Source organism: Pavona decussata, unplaced genomic scaffold (assembly GCF_977016875.1).
Source record: "Pavona decussata unplaced genomic scaffold, jaPavDecu1.1 SCAFFOLD_102, whole genome shotgun sequence".
NCBI lineage: Eukaryota > Metazoa > Cnidaria > Anthozoa > Scleractinia > Agariciidae > Pavona > Pavona decussata.
The window spans coordinates 3,732,134-3,752,229 of NW_028145517.1; the positions used below are offsets into that span (position 1 = coordinate 3,732,134).

The window sequence follows — 20,096 nt, forward strand, 5'->3', positions numbered from 1 at the left end:
CGCGTTTTTCATAACGTCCTAGAAAAACGCTCTTTGAGCCCGTCACGCAATCTCTCCCCTATCACGTCTTGCGAGGAGATTGCGTGACGAGCCCAAAGAGCGTCTGCGCAGGGGGCTATGATTTTCACTTACGACGCAAGCGTAGGAGCCTCGTTCTCAGGCTTCAAAGCGCTTTTTGTGGGAGACCGGGTCGAGGGCAACAGCTGGATTCCCCTTCCCGGTGACGTCACATCTAGTCGCGCGCGCGCCAAGGACAACTGGAGCGGAGGCTGACGGGAGTCCGCCGTATAAATCCTAAGAAACGCTAGCATAAGCAAAAAAAAAATGCTTTTATTGTCATGACTGCCGCTTATAGAATCTGTAGCCTCTTTAGCTTGCGCTCGTATCTTAGGGCACATTTACCCCACGGGGACAAAATACATCAAAAAGACACCAAAACAATTTCCAATTTCGTCATCTCTCTCCCTACAAGTTATGTTGCCTCCATAGCGTGGCAGGTTAATTTTAATAAATAACAGGTTTGAGTATACAGTTATTCCTCTGCTTTGCATTTTTTAAATTGTTCAAAAGAAACATCTAGCACCTTGATTTCTGACAAATAAAATACCACCGTATCACAGCTTTTGTTAAAAGCAACCGAAAGAGTTCCTATTTTTTGTCGTTGTTGTCCGGGTGGCTTACCCATTCTGGTCTCGTTGTATATGATTTCCTGGCAAAATTCTTGCTCTCTTCTCATATATCTTTTACTGTTAGCTGTTCCTAAAAATGTTACGAAGTCCACCTCGCAACGTTTGTAAATCAAACAAAAGGTTTACACCACCCATATCTTCAAGATAAAAACCACTCAAGATGCCACTGACGGCCTGATCCAAATGGAGTCAATCAGGGCAGAAATGGTTGCCGTGTGAAACAAAATATCCTTTTACGAACCACAAATGCCACAGAAAAGTGTCCATTACAACAACGCGCGGGTGCTTCTAGATCTTATTCAGCGATTTATCACTCGGTCAAAAGAAAAGTTTGTCTTCTGGGACAAAGACGTTTCCAACATCGATGTCGACCTTTTTCTTTCCCTCTTTTACGAGCTGCAGTTTGATGATCGGTGCTACATCTTCTCCCAAACTCCGCCCACCTTCGTCTTTGGGGTGGTCTACAGTTAAGTGCAGGGAACATCCGGGAGTTATTAACTCGCGCTCATGCGCAGCAGCTAGCTGATTGACGACTCTCCTCTCGACCTGAAAACAATGACGAAAAATTTCAACGATTTCAGTTCAGATTTTACTTGCATTTAGATGTAATAATGAAGCATTTTTTTTTTTGGAGTACTGTGCTTGCTTGGGTTCCCTTAGCTACAGTTAAAGGAACTGGTGCCACACCACTGAGCCATTCAAGGGGAAAACCAAAACTAATCGTGTTTTAGCTTGCACACTTTCTGCCTTTTCCCAGGCACTCAGCCTCTTGGCAACGGTTGCGTATATATTACGTATCCTTCCAGATTGGCATTATTTCTGTTTGTTGTGATTAGCCAGTGGTGATTACGCTGACTGTATATTTCAAACGAATGAGCAAAGCAATGGTTGCTTCACGGTCACTCTCAATGCAATCAAGTTTCCGATTAATCTCTTGCTGAATTTTGCATCAAACGTTTCAGCCAAGCCAAGCACAGCCCACCTAGCCTGTTTAAAGACTTTCTATTTTCTCGTATGATCGCCGAGCGTACTAGTGAAATCAAAACCGCGGGGAGTGGGAGAGGGGGAAGTGCTCTGCCTTCGTTGTCGAGCTTTGCGCGCTCGCTTCGCTCGGGTAGTAGCTTTGCTGTCAAAGACAACAACGGCTGTCAGAGACGAAGCCAACCAAATGCGCAGTTCATCGAGACGTGCATATTTTTGCTTATCCCTCTAAACTGAATTTCGATCAACAAAGCCTTGGGAAACTAGCATAAAAAATATTAAAACTACAAGTATAACAAGCGCTATCGAGTCTCAGTGTTGTGAAGGAGAGACTGTAGCATGAGTTTCCGAGGACAGTGAATCAATCTTACTTCGTGTTTAATCGATCGCGCTCCGTAATGTACATCGTAGCCATCTGCCAGCGCATCTAAGACTTCTCTATCCCACGACATGTGGATATCATGACGGTTCAATGCCTGCATCAAGAAAAATTACAAACAAGTAATACAGAAATGAAATTGTTTTCGGATATAAGATGCACAAGGGACCCTCCCGCGAGCGAAAGTCGAAACGGCACTTGGCTCCAATTCTCTCTCTTTGGATCTCTGTGACAGTACACGGATATAATTCACCCAAATGCAAAACGCGCATATAAAATCAAACACAGTGATGGTAACTCGCCTGCACCCCACTACTCCATATAATACGAAACATGTGCAACAAAATCGATCTGAAAAGTTTCATTTGTTGACGCAAACTCTTTATTAAACGGCAGTCTTCTGTGTATCTCTGTACAGGGGAGTCTGAAGTGTACGCTTAGCTTTTAGCGTTTTAGTTCTCGCTCCGAGAGTTTTAACAGACAAACAAAAGAAGCGACAGTTTAACGGTCCACCCAACGACTGATACAAAAGAGCAATGATACAAACCATTTTGGACCAGAAATCGAGTTCCCTTGTAACCAACGTGATAAGCTCTGAACGTGAGAATGGAAGAAAATAAACCATTTCGTTGATGCGTCCCAGGAATTCATCGCGTCTGAATTGAAGCTATCAAATATGAAAAGGGAGAAATTCTCCTTAATATTTACCACCTGTATCTATAATCACTTTTCTGAGGAGTATTTTATTTATAAACAAGACAATTTCTGGGGTAATTGACCAGTAAGGGTGTGTTTCTCAAAACCCCCCAAAACTATCTTATGTACACCTGGCCCCAGTTGTTCAAACAGCGAATAAACTGCTATCCAGTGGATAAAATGTATTGGTTGGAGTACATTTTATCCACTGGATAGCGATTTATCCAAAGGATAAAGTTATCCGCTCTCTGAACATTAGGGGCCTGATGTCAATAAACAAAAAGTCGATTTGTAATATAATTTTAAAAGGTAGAAGTAAGTAAAGAACCACATTGACCGTAATAGTTTTAGAGTGCAAACTAGGCCACTAATCGAAAGAAAACCGATTCGACCACCAAATTTAAGCTTAAAACTTTTTCAAAGTAGTAATACGAGAAAATGTAAGATTTAAATACAGCCACAGTAGTCGACCACTTTACCTTTAGAATTGGTTGTACCACTCTCTCTTTAAACTTTCTTGATATGGTGACCTTTTCGCTAATTTCGCCATCTAACAGAAAACGATAAAACAAGTAACAATGGCGAAAATCTACAGTTATCCTTACAAAAATGTCTATCAGGTACAAAACAGATGGTTTTTCTATGTTTGTTTTTCCATGTTTGCAAAGGAAAAAATTAAAAATTGGTTCCAACATGAAACTGAAAAAAGAATCAGGCTCTGCCAGCTTTTATCGACCTCTCTACGCTTGCGTATCGTAAATAACCAGTCAGCTTTTAATTGAATCTGCCCCGGCCGATAGTTCACCGAAGGGCAACCGACCATCAACCGACAGCTTTACTCGGGAGTTTCATTTTCTTCGTTTTACCCCCGTTTGACGCTCGTTAAGTTGTATGTTATCCCACGCTTGACGCCGGTTGCATGTTTTCCCACGCTTGACGCTGGTTGCATGTTTTCCAGCGCTTGACGCCGATTGCATGTTTTCCAGCGCTTGACGCCAATTGCATGTGTTTTCCAGCGCTTGACGCTGGTTGCATGTTTTCACGCGCTTGGCGCCGGTTGCATGTTTTTCCACGTTTGACGCCGGTTGCATGTTTTCCCGCGCTTGAAGCCGGTTGGCGGTTGAACGGTTTTCTCGCGCTTAACGTCGGTTGCATGTTTTCCCGCGCTTGACGCTGGTTGCATGTCTGCTTTGGTTCAACGCGTTTTGCTTGGTAATTCGAATACTTAGCTATAGCACCATCCTTACTTCAGTTGGCTGCTGTCTGACAACTGCTATTGATTTAAAAACCATAGTTTAAAAACGTGATATCCATGATCGCTAAATTTCTTAGCTTCAGGCTTTCCACCTTACCTTCTTCTCTGTGTTCAGCGGCTTCTTTTGCCTCTCTTCTCAATTCCAGGGCGTGATTGGCTATCTCTTCACTAGCAAGGTTTGACGTCATCACAAAAATGGCGTCTTTACACACAATGGTTTTTCCTTGTCCATCTGTTAAGCGTCCCTAAAATGACAAACATTGTGTTAATTGCTCACAGTTTTCACTGTTTGCGCAGTTATTCGTGGTCCATCTTTTTTAGTTGGCAATTTTGTACATGTTAATGCGTGTTATTTCAATGTAAACTATGCCCTTGCTTTATATTTAACTTAATGTATAAAAGCACTTTGTCAGACACCTCCAAAATGGCATTTATATTCACTAGAGTAATGTAGAACTTACGCAAACTACACGGCGACGGCAACGAGCACTTCTAAACCCAAACGTTTAAATGACCAAAATAATAAAGGTGAATTTTTCTTTCGTTTTCTGAACTTGAACGCCATTGATACTAATTCAGCTCTGGATTATTCGGTCATATTGTACATACTGTACAATTTGAACGAGTTAAAATAACGTGTACATAAAGATGTTTTTTTTAAGTGAGGTTTCTGTTGGCGTTGCCGTGAAGGTTGACCCTAATGTTTTGGGTTACACGACCCTCTACTACTTTACTTCTTATTGCGTAGATTGACGGAAGAGCTGTGAGTTAAAATGTATGTACCAAGAAAACAACTTACATAAACTCATAGGCAGGCCTGCAATCTGACTTTAAACTGCACTTTCATAACCTGGTTATTGCGGGAATACGTGTAAAGCAATCCACCGGACCGAAAAAGACTGGTACCTTTACCCATAATTCTTAGTGTAAGAAAACCCTAAAAACGCTCATAAAAACGGACTGAAAAGTTCTGAAAACTTCAACCCTAGCATACACAAGTTAGTACATGAACGAGTTTCGCCAAAAATATGGCTTTCTATGTGCCTTGTTAGGCTGTGTTAGGTTCGCAAGGTATTGTGATAAGATGTACAACCACCATCTTTTTCTGTTCAGTGAATTGGGTGAATACCTCATCAAATAATTGCAGCATCACTGTTAATACATCTGGGTGAGCTTTGTCAACCTGGGAAAGTAAGTGCATTTGTTAGCAATAGAGAAGTTAAATGCAACAAGATTGCTAACGACTGTCTGAATTGAAACGACAACGAGAATAGGCTGGGATCGATTGGCAAAGAAAATACTCCTACCTCATCAAACAGCACGACAGCATTGGGACACTCCTTGAGTTTCTTGGTTAATTGGCCTCCCTGATCATGACCAATATAACCAGGAGGGGCACCAATCATCTTTGCTACCTAACAAACAAGGTAAAGGAGACAAAGACGTTTGTGTCACACGTAGGGGTGGGGGCTGCAGTGCACTCAATTAACTTTCATATGGGGACCCCGCCCAGAGGTTAAACCCCTTCCCCTTTCACATTCAAAAACGTACAAATCCGTACAAAATGTTAATATGGTACCTCTACTCATTTTAATAAAATGAAACAAAACCTTGCAATCTATCCCTTATACTTTAAGATAACCCTAAGCTTCATTTTTTCTAGTATCAAGCATACATTTTGCATTGTAATTTCTGCCAAGAATTTCAGCTCAGGTTTTGCTTACCTCTCTAATATGTGAACGTATTTTGCAACCCTTTCTCTTAAAGTTTAAATTTGCATCCAACAAGCAAAAAAAAGCACCCCTTTTAGGCAGAGCCTCTTTATACAGCCAACTAAACGGAGTATTGCATTAGTTATTCACAAGCCAAACAAAAGTTTAACAAATTATTATCGCGAACGCATAGTGTACGGTGTTCATGACATACAAAAACAACAAGAAAGTTAGCTTTCTCGAAATGCAGCCCATGGGTATTTCAAGATTACAGAAAAATATATGACACTGTAATAATTATTATGTGAACTCTTACTTCATGCTTTTCCTGATACTCAGACATGTCCAGCCTTATAAAACCCTGAAGACCAGAGAAAACGCAAACAATAAATTTATGAACGATTTAGCACAAAAAAGAAGCACAAGGAAGAAACAAATACTGGCTTTTTAATTTGAAGATTTTTCATTTAAAGACATCAAGCACCACACACCTTCTTGTTATCCTTGTGAAGATATCTGGCAACTTGTTTTGCTAGTTCAGTTTTACCTACAAGGAAAAAAACAGGTACTCTGACTAGAAATGTGATGCAGATACACAAGTTAGATTATTTACGTATCAAACTTGGGCATGAAGGGACTAAATAATAGCCAGCAAGAGCAGGCGCCTTTTCTTACCCACCGTTTTGAGGGGATGAAAGGAAAGTGGGAAAAGGCATCTGCTCTTGCAGGCTAACTGAAAAAGCATGTTCAAACAACATTTTTTTGAAACCAAAAGGAAGTATAACTGAGTACTAGGTATTTACCAATTCCAGAGGAACCAAGAAACAAAAATACTAAAGGATGCTCCTCATCATACCAGCCATTCTCTCGTCTACGGATCGCTGAAAAGAGAAACATCAACAATATTATTGCAACAAATAAAATATTATAAACATGGACACAAATCCTTAGCTGCATTAATTTGTTATAAATAAATAAAAGTGCAAGGTAAAATATAGTTTTCAAACACGAGTTTTGAGTGCCATTATGTTGAAATAATTCCAGATGTTTTGGGCTTAGCCCTTCATCAGTAGAAAAGTCAAAGAACGTAAATCTTTGACTTTTCCACTGATGAAGGGCTAAGCCCAAAACGTCTGGAATTATTTCAACATAATGGCACTCAACACTCATCTCGAGAAACTATATTTTACCTTTCACTGTTTATAAGTACAAGTGCCATGCAGCTAACGGAAATTTTTCCGTTAAACTTAAAAGTGCAGTCTGCCAAATACAGTTTACATACACAGCAGTGGATTCTGAACTTCGTGCACAGGGGTGGGGGTTGAGGGAGCGGGGGGGGGGGGGGGGGGGTTAGACGATGGTGGGGTGACGGGCATGGGGCAAAAGAGGGGAGGGTCCAGATGGAAATGTTTTGGAATTCAACAAATTATGGCTCTCTGTTTTTTAAACAAAAATATCCAAGAGCCCTCCAATATATCTGCATTGCAGCAGACTCAGAAGATGACTAGCAGTAAATTTTAATATCTAGTAATGAATAGTATCCAAAGAGCTAATAGACCTTTATCACTCGGCAGCCATGTTGAGTCTCAGGGGAGTATAAAGCTTTGTTTTTGCATGACAAGCTTTGCACTGAATTCGCATCTGGCCGAGGCTTGCCGTGTGAAAACAAAGCTTTTTATTCCCCTGAGACTAAACATGGCCGCCAAGTGATAAGGGTCTATCCCTAGCCTCCCATTATGGTTCCTGGGCTATAGCTGATGACCATAAATATCTAGGTTAGTGGCAATGCTCAAGATAGCATCCCAGTAATAAATAAACTCAATTAAATCAAAACGTTGTTGAAGAACAAACGACATACTTGCAGCCACTGTGAGTATGGCACTTTCTTGTCCCACAATATTCTCTCTGAGCCTCATCTCCAGCGGATATCTTCTCCTTTCCTCTGCTTCTTTTTTTACTTTCTCCTTGGCATACTAAACAAAAAAATTCAAACTTACGAAATACACCGAAAAACAAAAATCTTAATAATTATTCAATTTTAGGAATCAGCCATAAGCTTGAGATAAATACCGTTTCCATCTTAATGTTCAGCAATTCTTTGATCTTTAGATTCCCTGCATATTCTACTGCCGTATGCCCAGAATCATCCTTCAGCGTTGGGTCAGCCCCTATAAAAAATATATTTCCTCATCAACAAAATAACAAATAAAGAGCTTTCATTCTCTTGTGTTTTTGGCAGAAGGTTGATCATCATAGGGAGTAGCTAAATTTAGTATCAGTCAAATCTGCTGCAGAAGAACAAAAAGTGATCTCAAAAACACCATAGGTTGGCTATACCCCAAGCCTTCAATTGTTTTATGCTATGGAAAATAGACAAAATACTCAGGCAGGACCCAGCAAATCACAAAATAGATTTGTTGTCTCTGCCTACACCCCCTTCTCAATGTCAAAAGATGGTGCCTTTATTGTATAAACACCCCTCGATCCAGTGGTAAAAAATGATAATCACAATCCTTATCCTTGTTTATCTAGTAATGGTGACTCTTGCTAGCTGAATATTTGTGTCAACTCAAATTTTAAAGCCAATAAAATTTTGTCGGTAATGTTCATGACATAGGTGGTGTCTTCGATAACCCCCTACCCCTGACAAGGTGGGTCCTCTTTGAAAACACTTGTTATGACCAGCTCCCTAAAGAAATTTCCCTTTGGACAGCATACAAGAGTGATAACACAGACAAGTAAAAAGCTGGTGATTTATATCAAGACAACAGTGTGGCACTGGTATAAAATCTATTTACTATATAGCATTTCTACACACTCACCAGCATCAGCAAGAAGACGAACACATTCAAGACTGTCTGCAAGAGCTGCATAATGTAGAGGAGTAAACCCACTGAAATTTGCACTGCGATTGAGCCTCTCGCTGAAGTCATCATCACGAATGAAAATCACTGAAGGAAATTCCATTAAAAAGAAATAATTATTAGAGATGCAGATGAAAGAATTTCCTGAGTCACTTTACTTTATCTTCATTACAATTCCAGCTACAAGTCCTTGGGACACTTGGGCAAATTGCACAGAAGAAACAAGTCCATTTCTGAAGTCACATGTAGTATTCAGGGTCACTCTGACCAAGGGGTAACGAATCTCTTTATGGTGGCTAAATTACCTTTAATATCAACTCTGTTAACAAAGCCAAACAGATGTTTTGTTTGGATGTAAGTCTTGACATATAGCAAAATTTCTCAAGGCCACATTATTTAACGCCATAATTTTTGGGGTGTCATCTTCAGTTTAATCACACAACAATGAGGAATGAAATAATAATTATACCATCAAAGGATCTCATGTGTTTCTTTTGAGCTGTTTTGAAATGTGTACTGAATTCCTCCCTCACATTGACATCCGCTCCTGCCTCTATAAGCAATGCCATGCACCTTGAAATATAGAACAAAAGAGATTGCATATGAGAAAGTTCTGATCACCAGGGTAGAGGTTTACTTTTAGTCCTTAGTGGACACTGGGCAGCTAAGGTGGTCCCTTTCACTTGTAGCTTATAAGAATGTAATAGTATTTTTATGGATGAACTCAAAAGGTTGCAGTGGAGACTTTTGCAGGAGAAATTTATTAAATACTTGTAAAATATTTGCATTTGAAAAGATTCCGAATCAATAATGATTTTGAGCAGCATTTTAAAATGGAAATGAGTGATAACAAAAAAGAACAATGTTTCAACATCTTCACGAGGTCATTGTCAAGTTCAATATTATTGTCATGGTGTCAGAAAGATGTCAAAGCATTGTTCGTTTTTTTAACACTCATTTTCATTTTGAAAATATTCCCTAAAATACAACTCTTTTTGCAAATAAGATTCCAGTAGCCCTCGCTAAGTTCTGCTTTTCCCAGGCAGTCATAAACCATGCCAAAATACCTCTGTCTAAGGAGGCTCATCCTTAACTGTGGCAAACAAGGAAATATCAGTTGCAAAGCTCACCTTTCACTCCCATTTATGGCAGCTACATGAAGCGGTGTCCAACCCAAAGGATGCCTCTGGTTCACATCACGTCCTTGTTTTATGAGTCTGTACGGTAAGGAGAGAAGTTAAAGGAGATGATTCGGAAACATTTCCACATTGACCCATACATTAATTATACATGCACCAATGTCACAGTAACCCTCTTTCAAAAACAGTGAGCATTAATGGAGCGTTTTCATTCACGTGACTACCGGCCATATTGGTTTACTGAAACAAAAGAAAATATTTGCATAAAAATAGAGAGGTTTAGTTTGGGACGCCAACATGGCCGCCATTTCTTTGTTTTGGGACACCAATATGGCCGCCGTGACGTCATGTGAAAACACTCTATAGAGTTTGAATCAGAAAATGTATACATAATTAATACCATTACTTATAGTAGAATATAAAATACAGAAAGTGCTAATGCAGCTAAGAGAGACAGTACCTTTCAAGTTCATAACTATCATTATGTTTTGCAGATCTGCACAATCTTTCCACAAGCCCTGTAAAAGAAGAACAATCATCATTAAAGTCTCATCTTTTTAACATAATACAGATGGTTCTCTAAACCCTACAAGACAGCATGGGCTAAACTACGCTTATCATACAATGTATGATTAAACCTTAATACCTGAGCTGGCACATAAAGCAACACCTCCGCACAGAACCCCAGTTGTGGTACCGACTACAACTCCCCAATGTAAGCTTTTTCTTGGCGGTAAATAGAATCTACGCCACCTTGAAGCACTGTTAAAACTTAATCGTACAATTGCTGTGACAAATGGTCGGCTTTTATGGAGATATACGAGAGATAAACGCGATAATTTAGTACGAAGAAAGTGAGCGACAGCCGCCATGTTGTTGTCTGACGTAACACTTTAAAACCGAGAGAGACTGAAAACGGATGAGTTTCAGTCCTCCACATTTCTTTTAAAGACAAGATGGTGGACACAGAGAGTTGTTAAGTAATTGCTTCAACTCTTTTAGCGGTCCGACAGACGCGAAATTGATAGTTAAACATATTATCTAAAACATGAATAGGTTCGAGGGTCAAGGGGATACTTTAGGGTAAGTATTAATATGAAAAAAAGGTTTCTTTTATTTTCTCTCTATCCATCACGGTCCATTCCACTGCAGACAGTAAATAAGTTAAGCTTTCAACTTGCTTTGTAGAGAAGGAGAGAGATAAATTGATCAAATGTTTCCTTTTCTGTTATTGACACAAATCTCGGGATCGTTCTTTAGTCATAAATCCCTTTGTTAAGTTTTGAACCCCTGATAAAAATGTTAGCTTAATTCTAGATCTCTTTACCAGTCTTTATGCATGGTTCAATTCTAGCTGTTACCATCCCCCCCCCGGGCACACCCCCGGGAAAACCCGGCCAGTCTGGCCCGGGGGTCGGGAATTACCTCAAGCGGTCTTGCCCGGGGGTAGGGGGCGGGGCAAATCGAAATAACTACTCGCGCAAGGACTTATGGGTGACACAATGGCGGCTAACCACGCGGAAAAGGCCACGTTTTTCGCTGGCAAGTCCATTGAGTACGTTACCACATTTCCGCCAGTCAGAGAGCTGACGTAGACCTGAAGAAAGAAAACAAAAAGTAATTAAATTCAAAACATAAAAGAGGATAGGATTTCCTCCAGAAGAAAAATTAATAATGGTTTTGTTTTAATGGAATTCACTCGCTTCAGCTTGTTTCAGGCGCAGTTTTAATGTTGTAAATATACTGAGTTAAACATTTTGATCTTCTTGTAGAAAAGCAATTTATTTGCACTGAAAATACAAGAGACGTTATTCCACATTGTTTCTAGTAATTTAAGAGTCGTTTTGTAGAGATGCGTTTCAATTCTCGAGGCAGTTTGGTTGAAACGCCCTCCTGGTGTATTAGTGTGTGTGTCGAGTTTTTATAATATTCGCTTTACTTCGGAAGGGAGTTAATTGTTCTAAAAGTTTAGGATTTTTCAGGTTCCTTGTTTTGTTTAAATAAAGAAATAAATCATCAAAACGAAGCAGTTTATTTTTAGTCCATGTCATGAGTCCCGGGGGTGGGGAATTGTCTCTTTCTGTGTGCCCGGGGGTGGGGAATAGGACGTCAAGTACACAAATGCCCGGGGGTGTGCCCGGGGGGGGGATGGTAACAGGTAGAATTGAACCACGCATTATCAACTTCCAAATAATACAAATTGAGAGAATCCAGTTTTGTATTTAGAGGGTTTTCATGGCGGTCAAGTTGGAGGTACAGAACAGTAAAAAATATTTGCATAAAAATAAACTTTGTTTCCCCAAGGTAAACTACTTCCTTGTTTAATATCTCCAACATGGCCGCCATGAAAACCCTCTATAAGTTCTTTTAAAATCGTCATCATCATCACCATTGTCATCATCATCCTCACAGCACTTCCTGGTGGTGGTAGAGAGACTAGTGAATGCTAATGGCTCTTTTTCAATTTATCAACAACCACTGTTTAGCATATTCTATGATGTAATGTATTTCATTTCTTCATTTCCACTCAGTTTGATGCATGTTTATCCTCTATTAAAATTAATGCTTTGTTGGTTAATATTTATGTTTGTCATATTTGTATATTTGATGCAGGCCTCGGGAAAAGTCAGTACTATGGACTCTTCTGAAGTTTACGCTTGCCATGATTTTATTACCGATTTCCTGCTTTTTTATCTCCAAGAAGTATGTCTTTGAGGGTAAGTGATTATATACTTTATTATTATTATTACTTGCATCGGCTCAAACAGCGAGCGGCTAATGTAACGCTTCGCTGACTTCATTGTTCAGCGAAACAAAAGGTTTCTTTTGTTTCTCGCTCAACCAAAGAGCTCCAAAAGATGCCGCTAGGAAACCTGAGTTTTTTGCATACGTTATTTGACGAAAACGAAGAGCAAACCAGCAGAAAAAAATACAGGGCAATGTTTTTTTACTAAAACGAAGCGCACGTGCAAAAATTGTGACAAATCCAGGGGGAAAAAAACGGCCTAACATTCGACATAAGGCGGTTATCATCCTTCAATTGTTCTTGACTCACAATAAAATTTGCAGCCAGCCATTGATGATAAATTTTTACTCTATTTTCAGATCTTCTAGGTTATGTAAATGGTTCTATTGGAGCAGCAACAATAACAGTCATAGTTGTTCATACAATCATTGGTTTGTATATCTGGGTAGCAATCAAGGAAGAAGAGAGGCCTGTAAAACAAGATTGAAAAGTTTTGGAATAATCTACTGTATTCAATATTTAATGTGGATTTATCTTCGAGTGGACAAACAATCATGGAAAAGCTGCCAGTGAGTGTGAGGGCTGAAAGATGGAAAACAAATGTTCTTGTAGATAAGAAAACAGACCTTGTGGATCTAGTCTTTTAAGAATATTAGACATAGAATGGACTGCTGTACGTATGCTATAACTATGGTTAATTCAATTTGTTATGGCTTTTTTATATTTCTAATTTTATTATTTTTTCTGGTCCCAGTCCTACAATTCATCATAAATTAACCTAGAAATCATATTTTTTATTTCTTCAATGAAGCATCCTCCTTTGATTATGTATCCGGCACTGAACAAAGCCATGTGCTTTTTTTGCAAGATATTGTTTCTTGTGACGCCAGCCTCATATTATACTCTCCTGCTCAAAAAGCATTTTGAAAGAATGCATGAAGGGAAGGAGGACAGAGTGGTGGGTTTAGCACCAAGTGCAATAAATATTAATGTACCTCTAGTTCAACACAAAGATCAAAGTCCATACACACTAGGGGACATGAAGCAAGGACAGGACCCTTTGTGTGTACTGTATAGGAGGTAGATTGCAGGGACAGGGCCCTTCATTTGTATTGCATGGGAGACCTTACATTGCAGGGACAGGGCTCTTCATGTGCATTTTATAGGAGGCATGTTGAAAGGACATAACATAAGGAGAAATTAGATGCTTGTCGCTATTGGGACTTGATAAAGGGTTAAACAGCAACAACAAAAAGAAAACAACAATGGGTCTTGGTTTTTGTTACCTTTAATAATTTTTTGCATTTTTACTTGGGTTTACTTCTTTTGTTTTTTTCATTTTACTGTCAAACTATGGAACCTGCGTACACTTTGAAGAATTATTTTTGGAATGTTTATTGTTCTGTGACCAATCAGAGAGAAACTCAAACCACAAGAAAAAACCACAAACAACAAAAATAATTGCCATTACAGCTTTTGATTTTTTTCCTCTTGTATCTGATTGGTTTTCCTTCCAAACACTATAAATATTCCAAAACTATATTTCTAGTGTTCAAGGTTTTCTTAGTTTGGCGGTAATAACCTAATAACAGGTACTAATAAATAATAACAACAGATAAATCAAAATATAATTCTTATGTAATCGTTCTCCACAAAGAACTCGATCTTGTTAGTTGTTCTTACTGTTACCATGCGGATCAAAAAGTTGTGAACTTTGACATATTAATTTTCAGGAGATTGTGCATTACACGGGGCTACTTGGCTGTTCGTCTTTTATGTTTTCTCTTTCCCTTTCAACATTGAAGAAAAGTGTTCACGGCTTTCGGATTCGCACAGTATTTTAAAATCGTTTTTACAAAGACATCCCAGCTTGTTTCTAAAGCTACTATGCTACTGAGGCTGTTCATTCCAAGGGCTTTGTGATCCCCATCACACAAGTCTGTTGACCAGTAAAGGACTTCTTGGATCGTCATCAAGTTCATTAACATCCAGAATGTCTTCCCCCAATGCTCTGCTCTGAAAGTTGATCAGTGAACCATCAGTATTTTCTCTTGTATTTTCATGTTATTAAGAACAGTGATCTCTTATACCAAGGTATTTTGAGCCGTTTATCAGTATGGAAATAATGAATAAATGTATGACCATAGCAATTATCTACGCAACTTATTGGGTATATTACAAATTCACAATATAACCAGCTCCCAGTTGGCTTGATAGCTCAGTTGGTAGAGCTCTGCACCGGTATCACAGAGGTCATGGGTTTAAATCCCGTTCAAGCCTTAAGTTGTGTACATAACTGCTATAGACATTCACTTATGCATTCTTTTATCCACAGTTCAAATATATGTGTTTCATATGTTCAACTTCCACCATGGGAATAGTAGATCTTGGCAAGGGCTATAGGAATCCAAGTAACCACGCATTTTTGAGAGATAATTAAGCAGCAACAATTCTTGATTGAAAGCTTTAAAATAAATAATAATGTATGGCATTTTTTTCCAAATTGAAGTTTACTTATCTCCGAAAAATGCTTGGTTACCCCCAAATTTCAATAGCCCTTAAATACCGCGCAAAAATGCCTTTGTATTACTAGGCGCGGTCCTTAAGAAACCCTACGCTACGCTATGCTGGCGACGGCCGGGGTAGTTGTTCGAACAACAGGGTTTCCTGTGCAAGTGCCTGAAGCGGCGGTTTTCGATGTCCCGTTAGTGGTCGCATTCACGGGGCGGGGTTCTCTTTGAGCTACATCTCCGTTAAGCTTACCCTATTGAACATTTCAAGTCGTTTAAGATGCTTGAAGTATGAGTATACACACAGCATGGAGTACACCTGCGGAATATGAAGAAGGAAGGAAATGAAGACATTCAGATGGCTTACTGAAATTAGAGATTTTAACTTCGGCGCAGCAAACTTTTGAGTTCGAGTTCGCGCTTGTTGCTTTCTAGTCCGCGTGAAACTCGATGATGTTCAATTCAAGCAGTGCGAGAAAAAGCGCAAGAAAGTAAAATTCCAACTGATGACGATTTGAACTGCTCCTAATTCATAAGCTTAACATTGTTGTTGTTTTTTTTTTTTTTGTTTTTTTTGTCAAAATTGAAACACTTGGCACCTTTCAAACGCACGTTGTAACGCAAGCAGTCCATCTTAAAGGTCCGTTTGAGAAACTTCGGAATCTCAGAAAACCAATCAGAATGCTCCTTTTCAGCACAGACCAGTTCAGCTATATAAAAAAAAAATTTAATTTCGCATCTACTTTTACCAAACAAAATATTTTCTTAGTGCCCTTAAGGTGATTTCCTGGCTTACAAAAAGATAACTCAAAACTCAAGAAAATGAACTCTCGCCGATTTTTGTTGGAATCTTCCTTTTTCTGTGTCCGCCCTTTCCCTTGTGCTATACTTACATAGACGAGTAGCATGACAGCCTCTGATATGTACACAGAGCACTTCAACTGCAACAAAAAATAATTCAATGTCAGGCGAAGGTTTGTAGGTACTTTACATTTTCATGCCAGCGGTCGTACAGTACGGATCATACGGGACCTTCAAGTTTTTGGGAGAGTGGGAGGGTACTCTCTTTTACAGAATACCTTACAAAAGCATGGCGATTTTCGCGCGCCACGGTTGGCTACTCAAACACGCGGATAGCATTTGTTATTTTTGATTACTCTGGGCAGCAGTTCTGGGTTCATTATTTGTCAATGCTTTTGAGAAGAAGGTGGTCAAAGAGTGTGGACCAAAGGTCCATCGCTTAGCTTTGTTTTTGTTTGTTTGTTGTTTATTTTATTAGCTTCGCCAACTTAATATAGATTACATAAACAAAACAAAAAATGTAAATGATACAATACAGGCAGGGACTCCGCAACAGGTTACGCCAATTAATGCGGGCCCGGTTGCCTCCTCTGCTCGCACACGCGTGTTAGTTAGATTCTCTCGGCCCCTGAGTTCTCCAAACTGCCCACTTTGGGCTCGGGGATACTCCTCCACTGGCCGTGCTTTTATGTTTCTGTAGGACGGGAAGTGCGTCGCATTTTGCACGTGGTAGGCGCGCGTGGAGGGCGATAATCCTCTCGCCCAAACACCCCCGAGCGAAGATTTTGGGACATGGAAAGAGAGACACTTATTGTCAAGCAGTTTGCTTGTAGATTAGAAGGGACTTTTAAACATGATTCTCAAGCACTTAAGAAAATGCAAATTACCTTAAGTCCAACGCTTGCAAAGAAGATAATAACGAGAATGGAAAAGAGCTCCTCTATTACAACCCACACCATCCACGGGCATAATAACCACCGCCAGCGCTGAAACCAAAGAAAAGAAAAAATTGCAGTTATTAAAATCGATTGCATCACCTGGCATGTTTTGCCAAAGCTGAAACAAGTAAAATGAAACTGAGAGATTAGAGTCAAAATTATCATTCAGCGCACCTGAAAGGAAAGTCTTTCTCATAACTGCTGAATAAGGGGGCTAGTTTCGAAAGAAATTGCGGTGCTACGTCGGTGGGGAGTAGAAACGAATGTTTGGTTTATCAGCAGAGTTAATAGCTAAAGGTAAATTGGCCACATTAAAGAGATTCGAGCGCTGACGTTTCGAGCGTTAGCCCGACGACGAAGGGCTAATTTGACGCTCGAAAACGCCTGCACTTGAATCTTTTTACGGTGGCCAATTTACCTTTAGTTATCAACTCTGTTGAGAAACCAAACATTCCTTTCTTAACTACGGCGACTCGACTTCTACAGTCTCGCTTTCTTTTCTTACTTTGGGGAGTCAAGAGAAGTTCTGCTTCTGCATTTAGCGCTAATTATCAAAAATTAATCGCATATTCTTGAGTTGTTCTGATTCGCTAGAAAAAATGTCTGTCCTAGGAAACGCATTCTTCTACTTCAGAAATTAAAAACTCTATAATAAGATCTGACAGGGTCGCTTCCCCCTTGAGAACTTTACAAACCTTTAGAGCTTATATGACTGAGTTCATACACACATGAGAATCGACAGTGACAAAGGAGCGTGGCCATAACACCATAGGTGCGTATAGTGGTGTCCAGGCTGGGCTTAAATTTGAGCTTAAACATAGACGCCCAGTTGACAAAACTAACATTACATCCAAACCAACCACTGTTTCTGAACATTTTCTTCCTCAACCTAACCACTGCCACACTGACATACAACTAATACCACTTTAATAAAGTTATCCACTCCTCAATGACGTGATTCAATCAGAAAAGCCAGAGAGTCTTTTCTTATAGATTTAGCGGGGACCTTGGAACCCCACGGTTTGAATAGACGTGATGAATTGTAATTTTTTTATTTTTTTATTTTATTTTACTTATTTTCTTATCCTTTGGTACCACCTTGTGAACGTCATTTCCGCCGCTCCTATGTATTACAACATCCTCCATAATATAATATTGTAATTTCATTTATATAATTTAGTAACATCTAAACCTGAAGAAGGCTGGTTTGGCCAGCCGAAATATTGTTTTAAAATATATTACGTAATTGTGTCAGCCTTGCAGTAGTCTTTGGACTTCTCATCGTTTAAATTTGCCATTGACATAAAATGAAGCACAAAACATTCATTTCATACCTTAAAAAGTCCAACCAGCATCACAAGTGACACTGCGATAGAGATCGCTGCTGCGGACAGCTGAAGGGTAGTTATCAGTTGGAGAGCTGTAACAGAGAAAAAACTGCGCATTAATCTACAAGCAAGCTCTTTTTCGTCCCCTCCTAACCCGTCCCCCCCCCCCCCCCCCCTCCCAACTTCTTCCGTAGAACTTGCTCGCAGACCCGGAAAACCGTTAGCTGCTAAATCCGCGAGGAACATGATGGGTAGCAGGCAGCTCCGCCACAAAGCGGAACAGATAAACAGATGTGGAAATCCTTTAATCCTATTGTATTCTACTGTTGAAGACCGTACGCGGCCGTCAACAGGTCACTTTGTGTTGGCAGATGCCACTAGAGTGAGATTTTCGCCACATTATCCTCTTTGTCTTTTATCAATTCAATCAACTTTTCAAACATTACCAAATTGTTTATTGGCCAAACCCCGATAGAACAAAAGTTTTGGTCGTTTTTCCTTAAATTTGCACATGTCATTAACAGGGTTTCGTTTATAACTGACCCCCGGGGTGATCATGTAAACTCGTTTCCAGGCCTCGTTATAACGGAGACATTTTCCCAATTTACAAGAGCAAAGCCTTGGGGACGAGGTTAAGTTCCCAAGCACTTTGATACACACTGTATTGAATAAACTGCAATGGACCGCGAACGAAAATGCTGCTAGTATACGCAGGATCTGTGAAAGATCTAATCAGCCAAAAATAAACATTGCCTTACAGACAAATGTTACCTGGTTACTAAGTAATAGCTTAATTATACGCTCTTGTTTCAGACATTCAGCTCTTTCAGAACTTTTCGAAACGTATTGTACGTCTGATCCCAAGTAAAAGCGATCAACTGGGTCGAAAAAAATATTTAAGTGCCTTCTACAGAGCGAAATAAACGCCTATAGTAAACTATATTACTGTGTCGAGTTACCTAGCGCAAAACACTAATTGGTGACGCAAATAAAAGATAAAAGGTAAACATTTAGGGAAAAGAATAGGGTTACAAAACTACGACTAATCAGGAATAATTTAGATAAACGAAGAAAATATATAAGAAAATTAAGAGACACTCAAGGCATTAAGACTCCTAAATAAACTTAGTTACAACATAATGCACAGTTTCCACTGGTAACCCTCTTCAACCAAGGCAGCTGAGTCACTTGTTTCATTTTAGACTTGTGCAGACTTTCCTCTTTACGTACGGAAGTCGTTGGATATATTAGACCAAAGGAAAGGAAAGCACCGGAAAGAACATGGGTCGCGTACGTCTATTCACGACAAAAATTTCAGTCGATTATTATTTGATAATTTCAACTAGTGAAGACCACAAGAGCAAGACTCGGGAGAAAGGATCAATTTTCAATGATGTTTATCAAACTCGCTGAAGCATTCAACATCGGCTTAATGATAATTAACGGTGAGAAATGATCTCTTGACCACACAGTAAAACAAACTTACTGCTGAATTCAACTGGTAACTGCTTTCTCGCCGTTTTCGTCATTCGAAGGCGGAACTCAAGGTTGAACCGCTGAAGGCAGACTCTTAAAGCGCCGAGCAACTAGCAAAGAAAGACATAACAAAATATCACAGCTTTCAAGCTTTCAGAATCTTCAGTAGTTACGTTTCATCAGGAAATGATAAATCAAAGTCTTCGTTGGTTTACCAGGCTGGCGACTCCACAAATCCATGATCCTTCTCTAATGTTAAAACAGTACAGGAAACTTTGAATAACCATTTGTCGTCGTTTTCAGTTGATGATGCGGCAAGTTAGCGTTGTTTCTAATTCCGTGATCTTTGAAAATGCCAATATTAAATCATCTAATTTATTCTTACACAATCGTCTTTCGAGCCAACAAGTCTTGAATCAAAATTTCACTTTCGTAAATGTCAATTTGTGTGCCAAGAGTATTTCATTACTGGCATTTTTTATATATTTTTTATTTTGTTTATTAACGACGACTGGGAACTTAATAATTTCACTTTTAGTAACTTCCGCGTTGCATTGGTCTGTACTTACAAGCACATGCACA

General features: G+C 39.5%; 3 protein-coding genes across 3 annotated transcripts; 1 reads left to right on the forward strand and 2 right to left on the reverse strand.

Moving 5' to 3' along the window:
* Positions 1-318: 318 nt before the first annotated feature.
* LOC146471705 (mitochondrial disaggregase-like) lies at positions 319-10,602 on the reverse strand. The gene is made up of 17 exons (XM_085120234.1): positions 10,362-10,602; positions 10,176-10,233; positions 9,707-9,793; positions 9,046-9,149; positions 8,535-8,663; positions 7,783-7,880; positions 7,571-7,685; positions 6,516-6,593; positions 6,204-6,259; positions 6,029-6,073; positions 5,308-5,415; positions 5,130-5,183; positions 4,098-4,245; positions 3,225-3,295; positions 2,597-2,716; positions 2,042-2,146; positions 319-1,235 (listed from the first exon to the last, which is right to left on the reverse strand). Exons 1-17 carry the CDS (start codon positions 10,585-10,587, stop codon positions 1,008-1,010), a joined length of 1,830 nt encoding a protein of 609 aa, XP_084976360.1. The 5' UTR covers positions 10,588-10,602; the 3' UTR covers positions 319-1,007.
* Positions 10,603-10,650: 48 nt separating this feature from the next.
* Positions 10,651-13,301, forward strand: LOC146471706 (vacuolar ATPase assembly integral membrane protein vma21-like). Its single transcript, XM_085120823.1, has 3 exons — positions 10,651-10,798; positions 12,329-12,432; positions 12,821-13,301. The coding sequence occupies exons 1-3, from the start codon at positions 10,764-10,766 to the stop codon at positions 12,946-12,948; spliced, it is 267 nt and encodes an 88-aa protein (XP_084976949.1). The 5' UTR covers positions 10,651-10,763; the 3' UTR covers positions 12,949-13,301.
* Positions 13,302-13,731: 430 nt separating this feature from the next.
* Positions 13,732-19,953, reverse strand: LOC146471707 (uncharacterized). The gene is made up of 7 exons (XM_085120260.1): positions 19,730-19,953; positions 19,525-19,624; positions 18,045-18,130; positions 16,660-16,758; positions 15,865-15,912; positions 15,225-15,290; positions 13,732-14,477 (listed from the first exon to the last, which is right to left on the reverse strand). The coding sequence occupies exons 1-7, from the start codon at positions 19,799-19,801 to the stop codon at positions 14,391-14,393; spliced, it is 558 nt and encodes a 185-aa protein (XP_084976386.1). The 5' UTR covers positions 19,802-19,953; the 3' UTR covers positions 13,732-14,390.
* Between the last annotated feature and the right edge of the window lie 143 nt (positions 19,954-20,096).

Coding starts and splice junctions, on each gene's coding strand:
- LOC146471707 (XM_085120260.1), bottom strand. CDS start 19,801: ATGGTTATTCAAAGTTTCCTGTACTGTTTTAACATTAGAGAAGGATCA. Junction 19,625..19,729: donor TTTGTGGAGTCGCCAGCCTG/GTAAACCAACGA, acceptor TTTCTTTGCTAG/TTGCTCGGCGCTTTAAGAGT. Junction 16,759..18,044: donor TGCTGGTTGGACTTTTTAAG/GTATGAAATGAA, acceptor CTTTGGTTTCAG/CGCTGGCGGTGGTTATTATG.
- LOC146471706 (XM_085120823.1), top strand. CDS start 10,764: ATGAATAGGTTCGAGGGTCAAGGGGATACTTTAGG. Junction 10,799..12,328: donor GGTCAAGGGGATACTTTAGG/GTAAGTATTAAT, acceptor TATTTGATGCAG/GCCTCGGGAAAAGTCAGTAC. Junction 12,433..12,820: donor CAAGAAGTATGTCTTTGAGG/GTAAGTGATTAT, acceptor CTCTATTTTCAG/ATCTTCTAGGTTATGTAAAT.
- LOC146471705 (XM_085120234.1), bottom strand. CDS start 10,587: ATGGCGGCTGTCGCTCACTTTCTTCGTACTAAATTATCGCGTTTATCT. Junction 9,150..9,706: donor GCCATAAATGGGAGTGAAAG/GTGAGCTTTGCA, acceptor CTATATTTCAAG/GTGCATGGCATTGCTTATAG. Junction 1,236..2,041: donor CGCGATCGATTAAACACGAA/GTAAGATTGATT, acceptor CATTGTTTTCAG/GTCGAGAGGAGAGTCGTCAA.